Source organism: Rhinopithecus bieti, unplaced genomic scaffold, assembly GCF_001698545.2.
Source record: "Rhinopithecus bieti isolate Rb0 unplaced genomic scaffold, ASM169854v2 scaffold_3858, whole genome shotgun sequence".
NCBI classification, from domain to species: domain Eukaryota; kingdom Metazoa; phylum Chordata; class Mammalia; order Primates; family Cercopithecidae; genus Rhinopithecus; species Rhinopithecus bieti.
In genome coordinates, this window is record NW_016804227.1 from 1,396,301 (window position 1) to 1,417,224 (window position 20,924).

The following is a 20,924-nucleotide window of genomic DNA, read 5'->3' on the forward strand; positions in this document are numbered from 1 at the left end:
ATATAGAATAATATAATAGAATAAATATTATTCTCTATTGACAAAAGTTTGAAAGTTGCAATCATTAGAATTAATTTTTGTATATTGTGTAAGTTAGGAATCTAATTTTATTGTTTTCCATATGGAAAGCCATTTGTCCCAAGATAATTTTCTGAGTAGTGTCTCCTTCCCCTATTGTCATTTTGACATCTTTTTTCTAGGTTCTGATCTATGCATGTGTTTCTTTATGGAAGAGTTGGCCCTTTGTATCTGTGAGTTTTGAATACATGGATTCAATCAACCACAGATAGAGAATATTTAGAAAAAGCATCAGAATTGAACATATATATATTTTTTGCTTGTCATTATTCCCTAAACAATATAGTATAACAACTATATAGCATTTACATTGTATTAGGTATTGTAAGTAATCTAGAGATGATTTAAAGTATACAGGAAGATGTGCATATGTTATATGCAAATACTACCCCATTTATATAAGGGTCTTGAGCATTCATGGATTTTGATATCTACAGAGAGTCCTGGAACCAATTCCCCACAGATGCCAAGGCACAACTGTATTTATTCTATCATCTACTTGTTTAATTTCACATCAGTATCTACATTTAAAATAACAATAACTTTATTATGTATCTTTTTTATTACTTAGGATTAGAGAGTAGAGAGTTTCCTCTGGTGAGGCATCATAGTGTCTCAAGCTGACCATAAAGACAAGGGAGGGCTAGGATCAGTAAAGAATGGGCAGAGGAAGATACAATAGATCTCCTATGCGTGAAACAAAAGTGCCGCTCAGAAGCCTGCTCTTTCATTAAGTTGTCCTCTATACCCTCACTAGATTTGTAAGCTCTTGAAATCAGAGGCTATACCTTAATTGTCTCTGGTACCTACAATACTTCACTCACTGCTTGGAACATATTGCCTGCAATAATTAAGCCTGCTCTGTCTCCCAAAGCATAGAACAAATCTAACCAGAATTTACCACAGTCGTTATCCAAAAAACCAATTACAATTGACCCTGGGACAATGTGGGGGTTAGGGGTGCTGATTCCCCATGTAGTTGAACATGTTGCATAACATAATACATAACTCTTGTTATTATGTAACAGGATTGAAGATGATAAATCTTTGGAAAGTAGGGCAAATAAATTCTTATGATTTTCATATCTTCCACATATGTTTTACTTTTTTGATAAGAAGTGGTAACCCAGTTCAGAAGGAAAATGATCATCCCCTTTTACTTATGCAGGATATCCAGTCTATCTTAGCACCATAATAGTGAATGATGGAAATCAAGCTCTATGAATACATTCCTATGTACATATATATGGCTATATAGTACACATGCATGCACATATACATATATACACTTTCATATATGTGTATATACATGTCCATATATGTATGTATATTCAAATGTATATGTGTATATAGCCAAGTTATTGTGCAGTTGACCTTTGAGCAACATGGGTTTGAACTATGCAAGTCCACTTACACATAGATTTTTTTTTCCATTTCTGCTACCCCTAAGGCAGCAAGGCCAGCTCCTCCCTTTGCTCTTCCTCCTTAGATGACTCAACATGAAAACTATGAGGATGAAGACCTTTATGATGATTCACCTCCACTTAATGAATAGTACATACATTTCTTTTTCCCCATGGTTTTCTTAATAACATTTTCTTTTCTCTAGCTTGCCTTATTGTAATGATATAGTATATAATGCATATAACTACCAAATATGTGTTAACTGACTGCTTATGTTATCGGTAAGGCTTCTGGTCAACAGTAGACTATTGCTAGTTTAGTTTTTGGTAGTTACAAGTTATATGTGGATGTTTGACTGCATGGGGAGTCAGCACCCCAACCCTCATGTTGTCCAAGGGTGTTGTCCAAGGGTCAGTTGTAATTGGTATTTTGGATAGCAGCTGTGGTAAATTCTGGTTAGATGTACTATATTTGTAAATGAAAATCACATTGATTAAATGTTATTGAGGAGAGCATTTCTAAGGGTAAAATCTTGTCTAATGCTTGAAACATCTTCAGTTTCCTATCAGTTTAGATCTTTTTCAAGTAATTCTGAAAATCTCTCTTTTAAGCTAAATTTAACACAATCAAATAGCCAAATATTTAAGTTCCACTAATGAAGATATCTGAATTTCTGTTAAAACTTGAAGATATATGGTAAACCCTTCTAATATAACTCTTCTTTCTCTCAGTCAAACCTTTTTTTTCTAACAGTTGCTTTGCTTCTTCTTTCAAAGTCATGCTTCAACAAGGTTGCTATTGAAATGTCTGACTAAGCATGTTAGCTATATGATAAGATGGCTGGATAAGAGATAAATATAGAAAATTTAGCCTTTTTTTTCTACTTGCAATAACCCTTTAGGAATTAAAATGGAAAACTAATAACTATTTGATTCATAATAGTAGCAAACCATAAAACATTTAGACATAAATCTACTAAGAAATTTGTAAGATATATATGGAGAAAATTGAATTGAATAAACCCTTATTGAAGTACATAAAACAAGACCTGGATTAATAGAAAGATCATGATTTTCATAAAATTTTGCATCTTAAAATGTGAACCCTATCCAAATATATGCACATTTAACAAAATTGTAAATACACCCCAATAATGTTGGTTTTGAAATTTTGTTAATTGGAACTTAAGTTTCATATAGGAAGAAAAAATAAAAAATAAAAAATATTTAAGAGTGCATGCTTTGTATACAAATTGCCTTAATTGGAATCCTGGCTCTATCATCTATTAGCTGTGTTATCTTTGGGATGACATCCATCTTTTCTTATAGATATGCTTAAAACAGTGCCTGACATACAGTAAGCACTAAATATCCATTAGCTATTCTTCTTATTATTTATGTTATTAGTATTGTTAATATTTGTTATTATATGGGAAGACTAAATGACCAAAGAGAGTCAAGAAATTTATGAATAAGATTTATGCTTTGTCAGGTATTAGAGCCATTAAAAAAAAACCAAAGTGCCAAAAAACCTGGCAAAATGTTAATATAGGAATAAAAAAATGGATCAGAGGAACCAAACAGAAAAGCCAGAAGTGGATCTTAGGAAATATGAGAATATGATATATTATAGATGCTAAATGAATTCATTAGAAAAAATATTAATTGAATAAATCATGCTTGCTATCCAAGTAAAAGAAAATGAGGTTAGATTTGTGTTTCATACCATATATAACCATAAATTTTACCTTGATTAAATTTTTTAATTAAAAAATAGCAATAATATTTGAAAAGAAATATAGGATCCTCAATGTATATCAATTACCTGAAGGGTGGGTAGTACTTTTCAACAAATACAGGAATTAATCACTTGGAATACTAGAAGAAAAAAAGATAGCAAACAAATACAGGAATTCCAGTTTCCAACAGATACAGTGATTTCATGAAATGTTAACTGTGCACATGATAGATGGTCTATGGATAGTATAAAAGAAAAAGAGAAAAGAAAAAATGTTTTTTAACATATGCAGCAAAAAAGGTTGTTAACATCTATTACATACAAATAAAAATGAATATATAACACAGAATTCAATAAAAATAGACATTTCACAGGAGAGCAATTCAGATGTTCAGTATTTACAATTTCATAGGTATTAAGGAAAATACAAACTAAAATGGCAAATTAGCAAAAATTGAGGTGTGATTATATTAATATCTATTGGTGGTGGTGATTATGGGGAAACAGGTACTTTCAAAACTTGCTAATGTAAATATAATTCTTTTGGTTGTTTTGTAAAGGAACCTGGCAACGTCTTTTAAAAATAAAGAAAACGCATACTTTTGACCTAGCCATCCCATTCATGAGAATATGTCTTAGAAAAATAAGATCACAAAATCATAGAGATTTATGTGCAATGATATTATTGGTAGGTTTTTTTATGAGGAGGAGTGTAGATAGTAAATGCCAGGGAAAGTCACATAGCACCTAATAAGTGTATTTATGAACTACACTTTCAGTCTAGTCTAGTCCAGACTGCGAATAAATGTGAGCAAGTGAACTCAAGCACAGAATTGCTTGAAGGAAGGTTGCATCAATCTGCTTTCTTACAGTATCTTGATATTGACTTATCAAGAAAGTTACTGTGGTGTTGATTATTAAAATATTTATGTATCTAGGTATTTTTCATTCAGTAGTATGTTATTCAATTAGCAACAAGTATAGGGATTTAAAGATATTCTTGTTTGTTTTTACTGCTGAAACATATTCTAGTGGAAATTTCAAATAAACAGTTAGTCATCCTAAATTTAGCAAGACACATTTTCTCAGAAAAGACAAGGTAAAGAACTTATATGTCTTCCCTCAATTCGTTTATAAGAATATAAGATGAATAAAAATATCATAGCACAATTTAGCATTGTAAAATAAAATTAATCGGTCATTTCTAGTGTGGTCATGCTTGGAAGGTGAAAGAAGTCAAGATCTTGTCTGGGAACATCATGTCTACCTTGACCTCACCCTTAAGAATCGTAGCCTTTAGTTTAAAATCACATGGCTACATACACACCAACTTCAACAACAGTACATCTGGCAAGGTCATGCAAACCTGAGACTTGAGCTTCTGATTCTAAGTCCAGTGCTTTTTCTGGACATCATCTCTTGTACATGCCTTATGATGATATGCTAATAAAAGCTATGTGATCAGGCCTTAAAAATCTGCTTTTTTTTTTTTTTTTTTTTTTTTGGTAATGGCAGAATGGGGCATATTATCACGTCAGGTAAGCATTCTATTCAAGGATAAATGGAAATGAATGTCATACATAGGTCACTGATAAGAGAGTTACCAGTGTTTGAGTGTATATTATGGGCCAGCCCTTTATATTAAATTACTTCAAATTTTTACAACTGTTAAAGGAAGATATTATTATCCCCATTTTATAGATGGACAAGTTAGGGCCAGAAAAGACTTCCTCAAAGCTATTAGTCCTGTAATAGAGACAGGGCTAGAAAACAGGTCATTTTGCTCTTTGACTAATGTTACCACTCATGTTTTGTATTTTGTGTAAAGTTTTATTTCATTTTACTTTATTTATTTTTTGAGACAAGATCTTACTCTGTCACCCAGGCTGGAGTGCAGTGGAGTGATCATGGTTCATTGAAGCCTTGACCTCCCGGGTTCAAGCGATCCTCCTACCTCTCAATCTCCAGAGTAGCTAGGGCTACAGGTGTGTGCCACCATTCCTGGCTAAATTTTACATTTTTTGTGGAGACAGGGTTTCATTATGTTGCCCAGACTGGTCTTGCACTTCTGGGCTCAAGCGATTCACCTGCCTTGACCTCCCTAAGCGCCAGTATTACAGGCTTGAGCCACCATGTCCGGCCAAGTTTTATTTTAGAATTAAAAAAAAACAAATTTCACTTGGATTGTTACATTTTATCTCATTGCTTTATATTTACAGAATTTATTTATAAATGCTACTTTCTTAATTTTCATAGTTAGTACTCTTTATGAAACATAAACTGTTTTTTGACCCAGGTTTTTGTTAGAGGAATTGAGTCAGAGAGCTGTTAAGTAACTGAGATTTCACAATAAGCCAGACAGACAAGAGTTCAAATTCTGGGTCTCACATTATCCAATTCAATATTCCAGCTTTGTTACTTATTGAGCAACCACTACAAGCACAGTTTACATGACATCTGATAGCTCTCAAAATGGATTTTACAAACATAATTCAGATTTCAACTCAGCAGTGACTCAGGAGGAAGGACACTTGGATGCATTTCTTTATGGCATTTTTCCCAGGGTACACACAACCTGGAAGATCTCCCAAGTATCAGGAAAGGTTTCACCCTGAGGAATCCCATTCCCTCTAATCTGGGACAAGGCGAAGGAGAGTACTCTCTCTCATTAGCCATCTCCCCAGGCAGGCCTGGGCCCTCCTGGAATGCATGCCATGGCTTACTGACTGAAAGTGTTGAAAAGACCAGGCACTGGGGCACACTACACTGTTCTTAAAATAAAAAGGAATCAGAGTAGCTTGTGGTTATAATTGAAATGGACAGAATAACATGGTGCCAAGAAACTATTAGCAATTCCTTTCCTAAATCCCTCATTTTCTTAAAGCATTTTCTCCTTTTCCTCAACAAGGTTTAAGTTAGGATTTGAAGAATGATAAGACTAAAAGGAGGGTTGTTTCTGGTCTTTGGAGGAATTTGATGTTCCATTCGATCTGAGCGTGCAAAGCCTGAGTTCACATGAGATCTTCTGATCTCTTTCTCTAATATTTTTCACCTTATTCATACAGGAAAAAAGGAAGGGAATGCTTTATTTTCATTCTCCCTCCTCCTATTTCCTTGACTTGTTTAAAATATAAATGTTATAGATACCTAAGATAGAAATTTGACTGAAACAGCCTCTTAATTATTTTCTTAAAAATTAATGTAATAAAATCACATTGTAGTCTTTGGACATTTAAATCTGGAAGGGATATTTTATTTTTCTTTTTTAAAAATTTAATTCAATAGTATTTGGACTATAGGTGGTTTTATTGTTACATGGATACGTGCTTTAGTGGTGATTTCTGAGATTTTGATATACCCGTCACCTGAGGAGTGTCCACTGTACCCAATATGTAGTCTTTTATCCCTCCCCCGTCCCACCCTTCCTCTATTGTCCCCAAAGCACATTTTATAATTCTTGTGCCTTTGCAACCGCATAGCTTAGCTCTCACTTATAAGTGAGAACATGCGATATTTGGTTTTCCATTCCTGAATTACTTCATTCAGAATAAATTGTCTCTAGCTCCATCCAAGTTGCTGCAAAGGCCATTATTTCATTCAGTTTTTTGGCTGAATAGTATTCCATGATGTATATATGCCAGATTTTCTTTACCCACTTGTTGACTGACAGGCATTTAGGTTGGACCCATATTTCTGCAGTTATGAATTGTCCTGCTATAAACGTGTGTGCATTTTTTTTCCATATAATGACTTCTTTTCCTTTGGGTAGATATCTAGCAGTGGGATTGCTGGATCAAATGGTAGTTCTTTTAGTTCTTTAAGGAATCTCCATACTGTTTTCCACAGTGGTTGTACTAGTTTACAATCCCACCAGCAGTGTAAAACTGTTCCATTTTCAGCACATCCTTGCCAACATCTTATTATTTTTTGACTTCTGAATTATGACCATTCTTGCAGGAGCAAGATGGTATCTCATTGTGGTTTTAATTTGCATTTCCCTGATAATCAGTGATGTTGAGCATTTTTTCCTGTGTTTGTAATTTGTTTGCATGTCTTGAGAATTGTCTATTCTGTCTTTTGCCCACTTTTTGATGGAATCATTATATATATTTTTTTCTTGCTGATTTGTTTGAGTTCCTTGTAGATCCTGGATGCTAGTCCTTTATCGGATGCATAGTTTATGGATTTTTTTCCCACACTGTAGGTTGTCTGTTTACTCTGCTGATTATTTATTTTGCTGCACAAAAGCTTTTTAGTTTAATTATGTCCCATCTATATATTTTGTTTCTGTTACATTTGTTTTGGGATCTTAGTCACGAACTTTTGCCTAAACCAAGGACAATAAGAGTTTTCCAATGTTATCTTCTAGAAATTTTATGTTTTCTGGTCTTAGATTTAAGTATTTGATTCATCTTGAGTTAATTTTTGTATAAGGTGAGCGTTGAGGATCCAGTTTCATTCTTCTACATGTGACTTGCCAGTTTTCCCGGCACCATTTATTAAATAGGGTATTCTGTCCCCACTTCATGTTTTTGTATGCTTTGTCAAAGATCAGTTGGCTTTAAGTATTTGGCTTTATTTCTGGGTTCTCTATTCTGTTCCATTGGTCTACTTGCCTATTCGTGTACCAGCACCTTGCTGTTTTAGTAACTATAGCCTTGTAGTATAATTTGAAGTTGGGTAATGTGATGCCTCCAGATTTGTTCTTTTTGCTTAGTATCCCTTTAGCTATGTGGGCTCTTTTTTAGTTCCATATGAATTTTAGGATTTTTTTCTATTTCTGTGAAGAATTATGATGGTATTTTGATGAGAATTGTATGGAATTTGTAGATTGCTTTTGGCAGTATGGTCATTTTCACAATATTGATTCTACCCATCCATGAGCATGGGATGTGTTTCCACTTCTTTGTGTCATCTGTGATTTCTTTGAGCAGCATTTTGTAGTTTTCCTTGTGAAGATCTTTAACCTCCCTGGTTAAATATATTTTCATGTATTTTATTTTATTTTATTTTTTGCAGCTGTTGTAAAAGGGATTGAGTTCTTGATTTGATTCTCAGCTTGGTTGTTGTCAGCAGGTACATTTTCTAAAGTATGGGCTGTAGTTCCTTATCTTCTATCTGTTTCTTATTGACACCTTCACTTTTCTTGTCCTTTTTTCCCGCTATTATCTTCTTGACTTTTTAATATATAGATATCTGCTTCTCCTGACAATTTTTGCTTTTCCAATTTTCTTTCTTTTTCTCCTCTGCACACATTTATTTATTTTCTTCTATGTAGTTCTTTATTTTTAACTTAATATTTGATTAACTTGCCTTCCCTGTCTCTCTTCCTTCTTTCCATAAATCTTCATTAATTGCCTGTGCTAGGCTATGATTCTATACCCTCTAAATCCATAATCTGTTTTCTGTAGTCAACTGTGTTATAATCGTACTGTCAAGATAATTACTTAGTTTTAGTACTTAAAAATATTTTGAAATTTTAGCCAGTTTAATTAATACAATGTTGAGTTCAAATCTGAAAAAACAAGGGAAAACTATAATAATTTAGCAACCTCCTGCTTTTTAATAATGTATTAGAAAATATGCCTCTTTTTCAAAAGCCTACAGGGAATCTATTCATACAAGGCAAAAGCAAACCATTCTCTTCATTCTCTTTTTTTCCGCAAAAGATTTAAGTGCTTTTTTGTTTGCCTTTTTTTTTTTAAGATATAGAGTCTTGCTCTGTCACCCAGGCTGCAGTGCAGTGGTGTGATTGTAGCTCGCTGTAGCCTCAGATTCCTGGGTTCAAGCAATACTCCTACCTCACCCTCTTGAGTAGCTGGGGCTACAGGTGCATGCCACCACGCCCAGCTAATTTAAAAGAAAAAAATTGTGTAGAGATGGGTCTTGCTATGTTGCCCAGGCTAGTCTCAAACTTCCAATCTCAAGCATTTCTCCCACCCAGCATCCTGAAGTGCTGAGATTATAAGTGAGCCACTATGCCCAACCAGATTTAGTTTTTAAAAAGAGAATGCGATTTGAAAAGGGAAAAATGTGAGGCAGGGAGAGAAGAAATACACACATGAGCTGTCCTGTAATTGCTATAAAACTGAAATCTTCTACCTCAGTAAAGGAGCACTTCCATGAACACCTCTAAATTACCTTATTACCTTCTAAATTAGGTGTGAAGTCTACCTTCTAAATTATGAGTGAAATCTACTGCAGTTCTTGTTATTTGGATGGAATCCTAGGCAAGTGGTCCAGTTCATGAGTTGAACAAAAGCGTGCTCATTTAGGCCAGGTAGAAAGAAAGAGCTATGTTTTACAGGTCTCATAACCACAGAAGGTCCTCCCCATAAGCAGTGCTTATGGGTATTAATGACCTCTCTATGTTTTATTTCTCCAACGTCTGAGTAGCAGAAGTCCACTGAGTCCTGCTACATCTCCTCCAACAGGTCAGCATTTTTTTCACAGGCCTTTTGTCACTCTAGATCAGAAATGTTGATAGCAACAGTTCCTTGAGGGCAGTGGCCAGCATGATTCCAGCCAACAGGAGCTGCCAAATGGTTCTCAATACAAATGACTACTTATTAATACGTTTACTTTGTGCATTTGGAGTTTTGCATGTGAAGTCCTATTTATGTCCATATGATAGATAAATGAAAGAAATGAATAACAGAAGTAACCATTTTGACACTTTAGATATAGATAATATTGGATTATTTCTGGATTGTGAAAGAAGAAGGAAGAAGTATATGGAAGAGAATTTTTAATAGAGGGGAGGAAGAAGGAGGTGGAAACAAATGTACAAGGATGGGAGGAGAAAAGGGAGAGTGCCTTTTTTTTTTTTTTTTTTTTTTTTTTTTTAGGCTAATGAGAGTTTACTGCCTATCTAACTCTTCTCATTCTTCAAGACTCAGACCAAATCCCATCTGTTTGAAAGCCTCTAGGGTATTCTATCTATTGTATACTTCAGTTATGTGCAAAATTAATTTGCCAATTAATTGTGAACTGTTTTATAAACTATCTTAAAATGGTTAGTTAATCTTTGGGATGGTATTTAGCCTTCTCCAGGATTATGACTTACCTTCTAAATTAGACATATAATGCCTAGGAGTCAAGGACTATTTCTCATAAATTCCAATCTTCTTTTACAATGCCTAGAATGGCTGTTGCCACAGAAATGTTCATTACCTAGGAGAAAGGATGACAGGAGAGGCAGAATGAGTGGAGAGAGGTCATGGGAATGAAGTGCTGAGGATAGATGAGGAAGAAAGCTGTTTTAGTTGGGAGGATAGGTGAGAGAAGTATGGAAAGGAATTGCCTTGGAACCATGGAAGCCCAGTGAAGATACTTCGATCCTGCAGAGGTGTGACTAGTGTTCTTTTAGTTTCTGTTATTGGAAGGTTGATTCATTTTGGGAGATTTCTTTTGAAAAGAGTGAACTTAAATTGGAGAAAAGTGCATTTTAGTATGTTGATAGCATTTGAATTTGTAAAATGGACCTATGGATGATCTACACATATTTATATGCCTATAAATATATACATATTTTATGTTTTGGTATTTTATAATTATTATTTAATGATCATTAATGACATTTTAAAATTTAAATAAAATTTACATCTAAAATTTCAGCAATGTTGTTTTGGCCAACTGAATAAATTGCATTTGAAATAATGGAGATGCAATGTTCAAAATTTCAACTGTGGTTAAAGCAATAGTGTGATATATGATTACATTAGAAGGAAGATGTGCCTTTCAAATTCAGATTGAGCATACTAAAAGTCACTCTCTAATTTTCTATTTTTGATAATAGGACATCTCCAAGTTTGCAGAGAAAGACAATATAGTTCTTGGAGAAGGTGGAATCACACTGAGTGGAGGTCAACGAGCAAGAATTTCTTTAGCAAGGTGAATAATTATTGGTCTAACAAGCATTTGCTGTAAATGTCATTTATGTAAAAAAAAATTACAGATATTTATCTATTGCTTTATATTCTGTTTCTGGAATTGAAAAAATCCTGGGGTTTTATAGCTAGTAGGTTAAGAATCACATTTAAGAACTATAAATAATGGTATAGTATCCAGATTTGATAGAGATTATGGCTTATTCAAAATCCATGCCCATATTTTGGTGTCTGTATATTTGTTTGCCTCATGGTATAGTTTACTACAAATGGAAAACTCTAGGATTCTGCATAATACTGGCAAGAGAAGATGTAAATATCTGTAAGTTCCTTCGTCGACCCCGCCACTCCAATGTACACACCAGCTTTAGGCTTCTTGGTATAGATAAACATCTACTTTCAAAACTTTTCATCATAATTTTCATAGCAAAATAGGAAGGCAAATGATGTCACTTAGTTTAAAATCTACAATATTTAAAATAAACAGGACAAACACATTAACATTGTTGGGGGAGGAGGTCCCTTAGTAGAAACACTCTTGGTCCAAGCCTTTTAAAGCTGTTAAAGAGATGTAAATATAGATAATGTACATCAAGGAGAGAACTTTGTGGTTAAACTGTAACTTTCAGTTTAAACAATTATTGGTGACTCTGATGTCAAATGTTTCTCAAGCTTTATCTGAACAAAATTTTTCTCACTTTGTTGCCAAAGACGTTAACAAGAAATCACATTGACTCATTGATGTGTTGGCTCCTTTCCCTTACTTTCTGTTGCTTTCCAAAAGCTGAGACTGGAAACTAACCCTCACTGAGCACCTGCAATTGCCCGGGAGTATTCTAGTCATGTGTGTATTTTTGTGTGTATGTAACCCCTTACAGCTCTGCAAAGTAAGAATTGTTCTCCCTGCTTTACAGAAGAGATCATAAGATAATTGAGGCTGTTAGATGTTAACTTGCCAAAAGCCACACAGGAAAATTGTGAAGTCACAATTTGAACCAGGTCCTTTTGATTCTTTACATTAAAGCATGCTTTGATCTTGGAAACACATTGTAAGGTAATAAATCAATAGATATGGATAATTCACGGACAAGATAATCGCTTCTAAAAAATATGGAAGTTGATTATTTTTATCTGTGAGCCAAAGTAAGATTTATTCGAAGTACTCCACAAATTTAGATAAGATAGAGTATATGGCTTCTAGACATCCAACGTAGAATTGAGTTTGTGTTATCAGTTTAAGATTTGGTTTGGCTGTAAGGTGCGCACACTTTGAGGAACTACAAATAATTGTCTATTCTTATTCTGATCAGAATGTGTAATGTGTTGTCCAGTTTGGGACGAAGAATTTATTATTTCTAATCTCATAAGAAACTTGTCATACATGTGAGGGAGAGAATTAAGAACTGAGTGTGGGGGATGGAACTGTGTACATTTTGACGGGATCCGTTATGTAGCTCTTCCATACTGTCTTCAAAAATAAGTTACACTATAAAGGTTGTTTTAGACTTTTAAAGCTTTGCCATTGGTTTTAAAAAATTTTAAAATTGGTTTCAAAATTTCTTAATTGTGTGCTGAATACAATTTTCTTTTTTACAGAAGTACCAAAAATTACATGTATAAACACAGAATCCTATGTACTTGAGATATAAGTAAGGTTACTAACAATCACACTTGAAAAATGTAAATGTTATGAAGAAATTGTCTCATTTCTATTAATATGAGAACTGTGTCTTCATCTTTATTACCATTCTAAGGTCAACTCGGTGTAGATTTTACTTGCTTATAGTTTCATATTTTAGCTAAATAGTAAAATAATATGGATATACATTTTGTTGTGAATTATTCATACTTTCCTTATTTGGAACTTTTATAAATATGACATAGAGACTGAAACTACAAGGAACAAAATGCAATATCAGTTCTACAGTTGTGGCAGCACTGCTATCAATTTGTTGATAGTGGTTAACACTTAGAAAAACATTTTTAAAATAATTTCACGTAAGTACTGTAATTTATTAGCTATCTCTGACATTTTGCAGTTTGAAATAGTTTATTTTCTTCTTGGTGTCCTCACCAAAACCCAACATCTTCGAGGGCAGGAACTGTATAATTTTTGCCATTGTATTTTGAGCACATAGCATGGTACTTGTCTCTAAATAGATACTATTGTTAAAAGTTGTTTGTTTGTTTGTTTGTTTAAGGTAATATTTTATAGTGTATGCTATGATACAATTCAGTTTGTGACTTTTGCTAGTTTATGCCACTTACAGTTAGCAAAACCACTTCAGCAGTTCTTGGAATGTTGTGAAAAGTGATAAAAATCTTCTGCAACTTATTCCTTTATTCCTCATTTAAAATAACCTACCCCAGTAAAAACATGTATAAAAGAGCTACTTCTGCACCACTTTTGAGAATAGTGTTATTTCAGTGAATAGATGTAGTGACCATATTGTAATGCATGTAGCGAACTGTTTAAGGCAAATCATCTACACTAAAAGACACAGGAAATAGTGAGGAAATGTAATTTAATTTCCTTTTTCTTTTTAGAGCAGTATACAAAGATGCTGATTTGTATTTATTAGACTCTCCTTTTGGATACCTAGATGTTTTAACAGAAAAAGAAATATTTGAAAGGTATGTTCTTTGAATAACTTGCTTATAATGCTTATGCTAAAACACAAGAAAGAAAGTCTATCCCATCATAGATTGCATTTTACCTCTTGAGAAATATGTTCACCATTGTTGGTATGGCAGAATGTAGCATGGTATTAACTCAAATCTGATCTGCCCTACCTGGCCAAGAGTCAAGATTACTTTCATTAAAACCTTTTCTGACTACCTCATGCTGAACCAGTTTCTCCCATTGCTATACTGTTATAGCAATTGCTATCTATGTAGTTTTTGCAGTATCATTGCCTTGTGATATATATTACCTTAATTGATTATTATACTTAACATTCTTATTTACTTTTTTGTGTTAGTATTTTACTCTGTCTTCTCCTTAGATAGTAAACTTCTTAAGAAAATACATATGCTAAGTGTTTCTCTGGTTTAATGTAGGTGAATGCTCAGACCACTCATCTACCTCAATACTTCCTTGGAGATCTCCTCCTCAGTCACACAGAGCTCAGGAATTATATTTCCTTGGAACTCCTGTTAGGGTCCAATATACATGAAATTCCCTAGACAGACAGACAATCAGTTATATGGCTTGATTTCAAAGTTTCAAAATGATTTCATGGACTATCAAATAGTTTATTGGGAGAACAGTTATATACTCTTCTAGAAATAAAGATTTTAAGCAATAAAGGTGTATATGTGTATAAAATGGCTGGATTATTCCTAGAAGTACCTTTCTTAGAATTTAGTTAAATTTAATATCCAAGATACTATCTTTACAACCCTGAGACTGTGAAAAGTAACTTCTATCAATATAAACTGTACTACGTTTGTATTGTGTTATTGTGTTACAGTACAATCTAGAACAATGTATCTTTCTATATGATATATGACATAATGCCTAAAAAAACTGGTATTTCTTAGATGATTCTAGTCAGGATTTACTTCTAGAATAGATTAAAGTTTTATTAGAGGAGAGTCAAATTAATTATCCAATTCTCAGTTGTTATTGTTGCTGTTTTATTTTTAGCAAAACAGATTAGTCTTAATGTAAGCACTTGAGAAATAAATTGGTGGTCAGCCTAAAATGTAAACAAGAAATTAATAGAAAATTTAAAGAACAGCAGAGCTCTGACATTTAAAAGAAATGAAGTACAAATCTCTAGGGACCTTAAAGGTCATCTAATAATTTCCTCATTTTCTAGATAAATAAACTGAGACCCAGAGGATAAATGATTTGCTCAAAGTCAAATATCTACTTAATATAGGAAATTTAATTTCATTCTCAGTCTGTTAACATGCAACTTTTCAATATAGCATGTTATTTCATGCTATCAGAATTCACAAGGTACCAATTCAATTACTACAGAGTACTTATAGAATCATTTAAAATATAATAAAATTGTATGATAGAGATTATATAGAATAAAACATTAATAAAATGCTAAAATACAAGACATTGCAATAAAGTATTTATAAAATTGATATTTATATATTTTTATATCTTAAAGCTGTGTCTGTAAACTGATGGCTAACAAAACTAGGATTCTGGTCACTTCTAAAATGGAACATTTAAAGAAAGCTGACAAAATATTAATTTTACATGAAGGTAGCATCTATTTTTATGGGACATTTTCAGAACTCCAAAATCTACGGCCAGACTTTAGCTCAAAACTCATGGGATATGATTCTTTCGACCAATTTAGTGCAGAAAGAAGAAATTCAATCCTAACTGAGACCTTACGCCGTTTCTCATTAGAAGGAGATGCTCCTGTCTCCCGGACCGAAACAAAAAAACAATCTTTTAAACAGACTGGAGAGTTTGGGGAAAAAAGGAAGAATTCTATTCTCAATCCAATCAACTCTATACGAAAATTTTCCATTGTCCAAAAGACTCCCTTACAAATGAATGGCATCGAAGAGGATTCTGATGAGCCTTTAGAGAGAAGGCTGTCCTTAGTTCCAGATTCTGAGCAGGGAGAGGTGATACTCCCTCGCATCAGCGTGATCAGCACTGGCCCCACGCTTCAGGCACGAAGGAGGCAGTCTGTTCTGAACCTGATGACACAGTCAGTTAACCAAGATCAGAGCATTCACAGAAAGACAGCAGCATCCACACGAAAAGTGTCACTGGCCCCTCAGGCAAACTTGACTGAACTGGATATATATTCAAGAAGGTTATCTCAAGAAACTGGCTTGGAAATAAGTGAAGAAATTAATGAAGAAGACTTAAAGGTAGGTATAAATTGCTTGTGGGTATTTCACCACACAGGGTGCAATTGAGTAGAATGCAATATGTAGCATGTAACAAAATTTACTCAAATCATGGGATTAGGATAAGGTTTATCTTAAAACTCAGACAGTATGAAATTCATTAATTATGCAAGCAACTTTAAAATGTAAAATAACAAATGATTTCTTTTTGCGATGGACGTGTCTCTTCCCATAAAATGGGAAAGGATTTAGTTTTCGATCCTTTACTAAACCAGTGATAATTGTGACTGTAAGTTAGAAAACATCTACTTTATTACTATCTTGAACCCTCTGTGGGAAGAGGTGCAGTATAAGTAACTGTATAAATAAATAGTAGCTTTCATTATTTATAGCTCACAAAATAATCTGTATGGAAGTAGCTTATATAAGGTATATAAACATTTAGACTCTTGATGGGACTAACTCACATTCTAGTTTGTATATCAGTCTTGCCTGAATTTAGCTAGTGTGGGCTTTTTTTATCGTGTGAGTTTGCTTTATACATTGGGTTTCTAAAAAGATTTCTTTTAGAGAATGTATATGAAGCTCAACATGTACTAGTGCCAATCTTCAGACAGAAACTTTGTTATATTAGGTTTTAAGAATAAAAGCATTTTATTTTTAAAACAAGAAATAATATAAAAAGGAGAGCTTTTGTTATTTTAATAGAAAACTTAATACCTTGGATGAAATGAGCCATGGGCAGGGTTGTAATTAATTGATATATTTAATAGTATAGATCATTTGAGAATAATGTGACCTTTGACGAGACACAAGCCATTAACATCTCTAGACTGAAGTTTCCTTCTTTGTAAAATGAGGGAATAAAATAGATCCCTAAAATGCATAATTTTAGTATTTCTATACTTTACGAAGGTTTCCTAAATGATAATTCATCTATAGAGTGTTTGTTTGTTTGAGATGGAGTCTCACTCTGTCACTCAGGCTGGAATGCAATGGCGTGACCTTGGCTCACTGCAACCTCTGCCTACTGGATTCAAGCAATTCTCCTGCCTCAGCCTCCTGAGTAGCTGGGATTACAGGCATGCACCACCACACCCAGCTAATTTTGTATTTTAGTAGAGAAGGGGTTTCATCATGTTGGCCAGGCTGGTCTTGAACTCCTGACCTTGTGATCTGCCCGCCTTGGCCTCCCAAAGTGCTGGGATTACAGGCATGAGCCACCCTGCCCAGCCTGAGCCACTGCACCCAACCCATTTGTATAATTTAATATCAATCTAAATGAATTTCTCAATCCTGAGCCTAAAAATTTAGTTGTAAAGAATGATAGCCTTGACTAATAACAGTTCCTATTTATGGATTGCATCTAGTTCTAGGTGGCATACATTTAGTCCCCACAACTACCCTGGAAGGTACTTAAAATTTTTCACATTTGCAGATAAGGAAATTAAAGTTCAGAGAAGTTCAGCAACACGCTTGAATTCAAGCGGCTCCTAGGCTGTTAATGGTGGAGTTTGGGTTCAAATTCAGATCTGTCTGACTCAAAAAATGCATACTCCTAACCAGTGCACTATATCCCAATTCCATAGGACCCTTTCTTTGTGATTCATAGTGCTTTCCCATGAGTTTTGTTGATTTTGTGAGAAACAAAACTATCTTTTCCTTTGGACTATCTGGAATCTCTCTTTTCAAAATTTTGAAATGTATCTATATGCCAAAAGACAAAGATTTTTAGAGGAATAGGAATATGCCTAGGATGAGAATTATGTAATTTAAATCATAGCTGCAAAGAGAGATAGTCCTAAGTTACTAAGGAATGTTCAAACACAAATGGGCTTTCAGTCTATTGGAAGAGCTTTATAGTATATACAGTGCAGTATACTGATCTGCACTTGTCCATGGACCCCTGAAGAAACAGGTTAAATCAAAGAGAGTTCTGGGAAACTTCATTTAGATGGTATCATTCATTTGATAAAAGGTATGCCACTGTTAAGCCTTTAATGGTAAAATTGTCCGATAATAATACAGTTACATAATCAGTGATACATTTTTAGAATTTTGAAAAATTATGGTGTTTCTCAGTTTTAATAAAGCTGTGTTGCTCCAGTAGACATTATTCTGACTATAAAATGACATCATACATGGCATTTATACTGATTTATATTTGTTAAAATACACTTAGATTCAAGTAATACTATTCCTTTATTTTCATATATTAAAAATAAAACCACAATGGTGGCATGAAACTGTACTGTCTTATTGTAATAGCCATAATTCTCTTATTCAGGAGTGCTTTTTTGATGATATGGAGAGCATACCAGCGGTGACTACATGGAACACATACCTTCGATATATTACTGTCCACAAGAGCTTAATTTTTGTGCTAATTTGGTGCTTGGTAATTTTTCTGGCTGAGGTAAGAATGTTCTTTTGTAAAGTATTACTGTGATTTAAAGTTAAATTAAGATAGTTTGCAAGGATGTATACATATATATGCACACACATGTAAATATGTATATATACACATACATATATATGTATACATGTATGTGTGCTTATATACACACATATATAACTATGTATAAGTTGTATATATTTATATGTTACATATATTTGTGATTTTACAGTATATAATCGTATAGATTCATATAGTTCTTAGCTTCTGAAAAATCAACAATTAGAATCACTATTGATATTTTACTATTTCATATTACATATAAAATATATTTAAATACAAGTATAAGAAGAGTTTTAATAGATTTTAATAGTAAATGTTAAAGAGATTCAAAACTCAAAAGTAGAAGGCTTTTATTTGGATTGAAATTAAACAATTAGAATCACTATTGATATTTTATTATTTCATATTACATATCAAGTATATTTAAATATAAAGATAAGAGTTTTTAATAGATTTTACAATAAATGTTAAGAGATTAAGAAACCCAAAGTAGAAGGCTTTTATTTGGATTAAAATTAAAGGCCAGGCATGGTGGTTCATGCCTGTAATCCCAGAATTTTAGGAGACTGAATGGGGAGGATTGCTTGAGCCCAGGGGTCGAGACCAGCCTGGGCAACATAGTGAGACACTGTATCTACAAAAACATTAAAAAATTAGCTGGGCATGGTGGTGTGTGCTTCTATGCTACCATTTACTAAGGAGGCTGAGGTGGGAGAATTGCTTGAGTCTGGGAGGTCAAGGCTGCTGTGAGCTGTGATTGTGCCATTGCATTCCAGCCTGGGTGCCAGAGAGAGACCCTATCTCTAAATAAATAAATAAACAACAACAACAGCAACAACAACAAAACACTGAAAGCAAATCTGTACTAAATTTTAAATTCATTTGACTCTAGATCATGAGTGTCCAACCTTGTGGCTTACCTGGGCCACATTGGAAGAAGAAGAGTTGTCTTGGGCCACACATAAAATACACTTACAATAGCAGATGAGCTAAAAAAAAAAAAAGAAAAAAAAGTCCATGCATAATCTTTGTGATATCTGCCACCACAGATAAGCATAATGGTCCTCTCATTCAAAAGGTTGGACACAGCTGCTCTAGATATTTTATTGTTAAATATGCAGGCAATTACTATTTAAATGAAGATTTCGTCACAAAATGAGATTAAATATGTATTAGTGGCTTAGCATTCATTTTAGACAACCCTTTTAGAGAGTCAAATCACACACTTGCTTACAGAAATTTTGTTGTCTTCAATGTCCCCATTGTGGTTTCTTTACCAAGCCTCTACTGTTCTTCACATCGCCAAGTTAAAAAAAAAGCGGGGGGGAAGTGGGGCCGGAAAGAATGAAAATTGCATGGTAGGCCACAAGTTCAGATCCTCATCAGCACAAGAGGTGATAGTAGAAAAATAGTAATTTTTTAAAAGTATGTTCACAATTATACAACTAAACAATTCATTCACCAGTGTTCACAATTCTATTGCCTTCTTTGAATCAAAATTTCCATAGTTTTTCTTTTAGACTAAACTCCTTTATGATACCATTGTGCCCGTTTCTCATTACCATTGAAATGTATCATGAGCATGTCACATTCTGGTATAACTGCTAATCCAGGATGACAGTTTAGTTTTTTTAAATCCAATTGAGAGTCTTGTACTCATGACCAGAGAATCTAAAGAAAGGTTAAGATACATTTCGTCCTTGATGTAAGTGGTTTGTCTATTTTTAGTTTTCCTAAGGTTCATATTTCAATTTAGATTTATGTTTTATAGGTTAGGTAAAATATGCTTCCCTTTTGAAATATGAAGTATATAGTCTTTTAAAACTTCTTCAAAGCTGTTAAAGTGAAAAAACTTAATTTGGTCTATTCAGTTTGTTAGCACTTATCATTTTGGAAAGAAAGTGACTCTACTTTGGATTTTGTAACATTTTCCCTGCTATAGGGCAGTATCTTCTGTAAGTTCTTAGACATTAGCACCAAAGAAATAGGCAAAAAAAAAAAAATCTATTATGTTAATTCTTAGAACCCCTGCTTGGCAGTGCATCATTGACTAGATGGAGAAGAAATGAAAATAATACATTAGGAAGCAGTTTCCTGGTTCTTTTGAAAAAAACCTGGAGAGTCTTGTTGTTGACTGGAATATCCGAAGATCCTTTTTAATGCTTTCATTCTATGCTTGTTAAGAATATGTTATAGAACTGCTTTATCATGTTTCTTTATGACTTCCCTTCTGCTTGTTAATTAGAAATCCCTGATTATTAGTAGTAGATATGTAGTATATCCCATAATACCACTGCTGCTATTGACTAATAGTAATTATTTTAGGGCAGCTTTATGACAGTTGGTTTATGTTTTAGGGTGTCATTTGACTTGTGAAGCATTGAAATCTGGATATTAAGCATACCGTTTTCTATGTGGTATGGAATGATTCTTAAAGCCCTGAGAAAATTGAAAATAAAAATTTTCCTTTTACCCTAATCACCTATGACTGTCACTCTATCATAAACTGAATAAACTTTATAACC

At 33.6% G+C, this 20,924-nt stretch overlaps 1 protein-coding gene across 4 annotated transcripts in view; it reads left to right on the plus strand.

The window, feature by feature from the left end:
• CFTR (CF transmembrane conductance regulator) overlaps positions 1-20,924 on the plus strand; it is a 184,557-nt gene that overhangs the window by 91,938 nt on the left and 71,695 nt on the right. For all 4 annotated transcript variants that reach the window (XM_017867350.1, XM_017867353.1, XM_017867352.1 and 1 more), the window contains 4 exons: positions 11,018-11,112; positions 13,656-13,742; positions 15,239-15,962; positions 18,229-18,357. In XM_017867350.1, the coding sequence (XP_017722839.1) occupies positions 11,018-11,112; positions 13,656-13,742; positions 15,239-15,962; positions 18,229-18,357 (1,035 nt within the window). The remainder of the gene's footprint in view (positions 1-11,017; positions 11,113-13,655; positions 13,743-15,238; positions 15,963-18,228; positions 18,358-20,924) is intronic.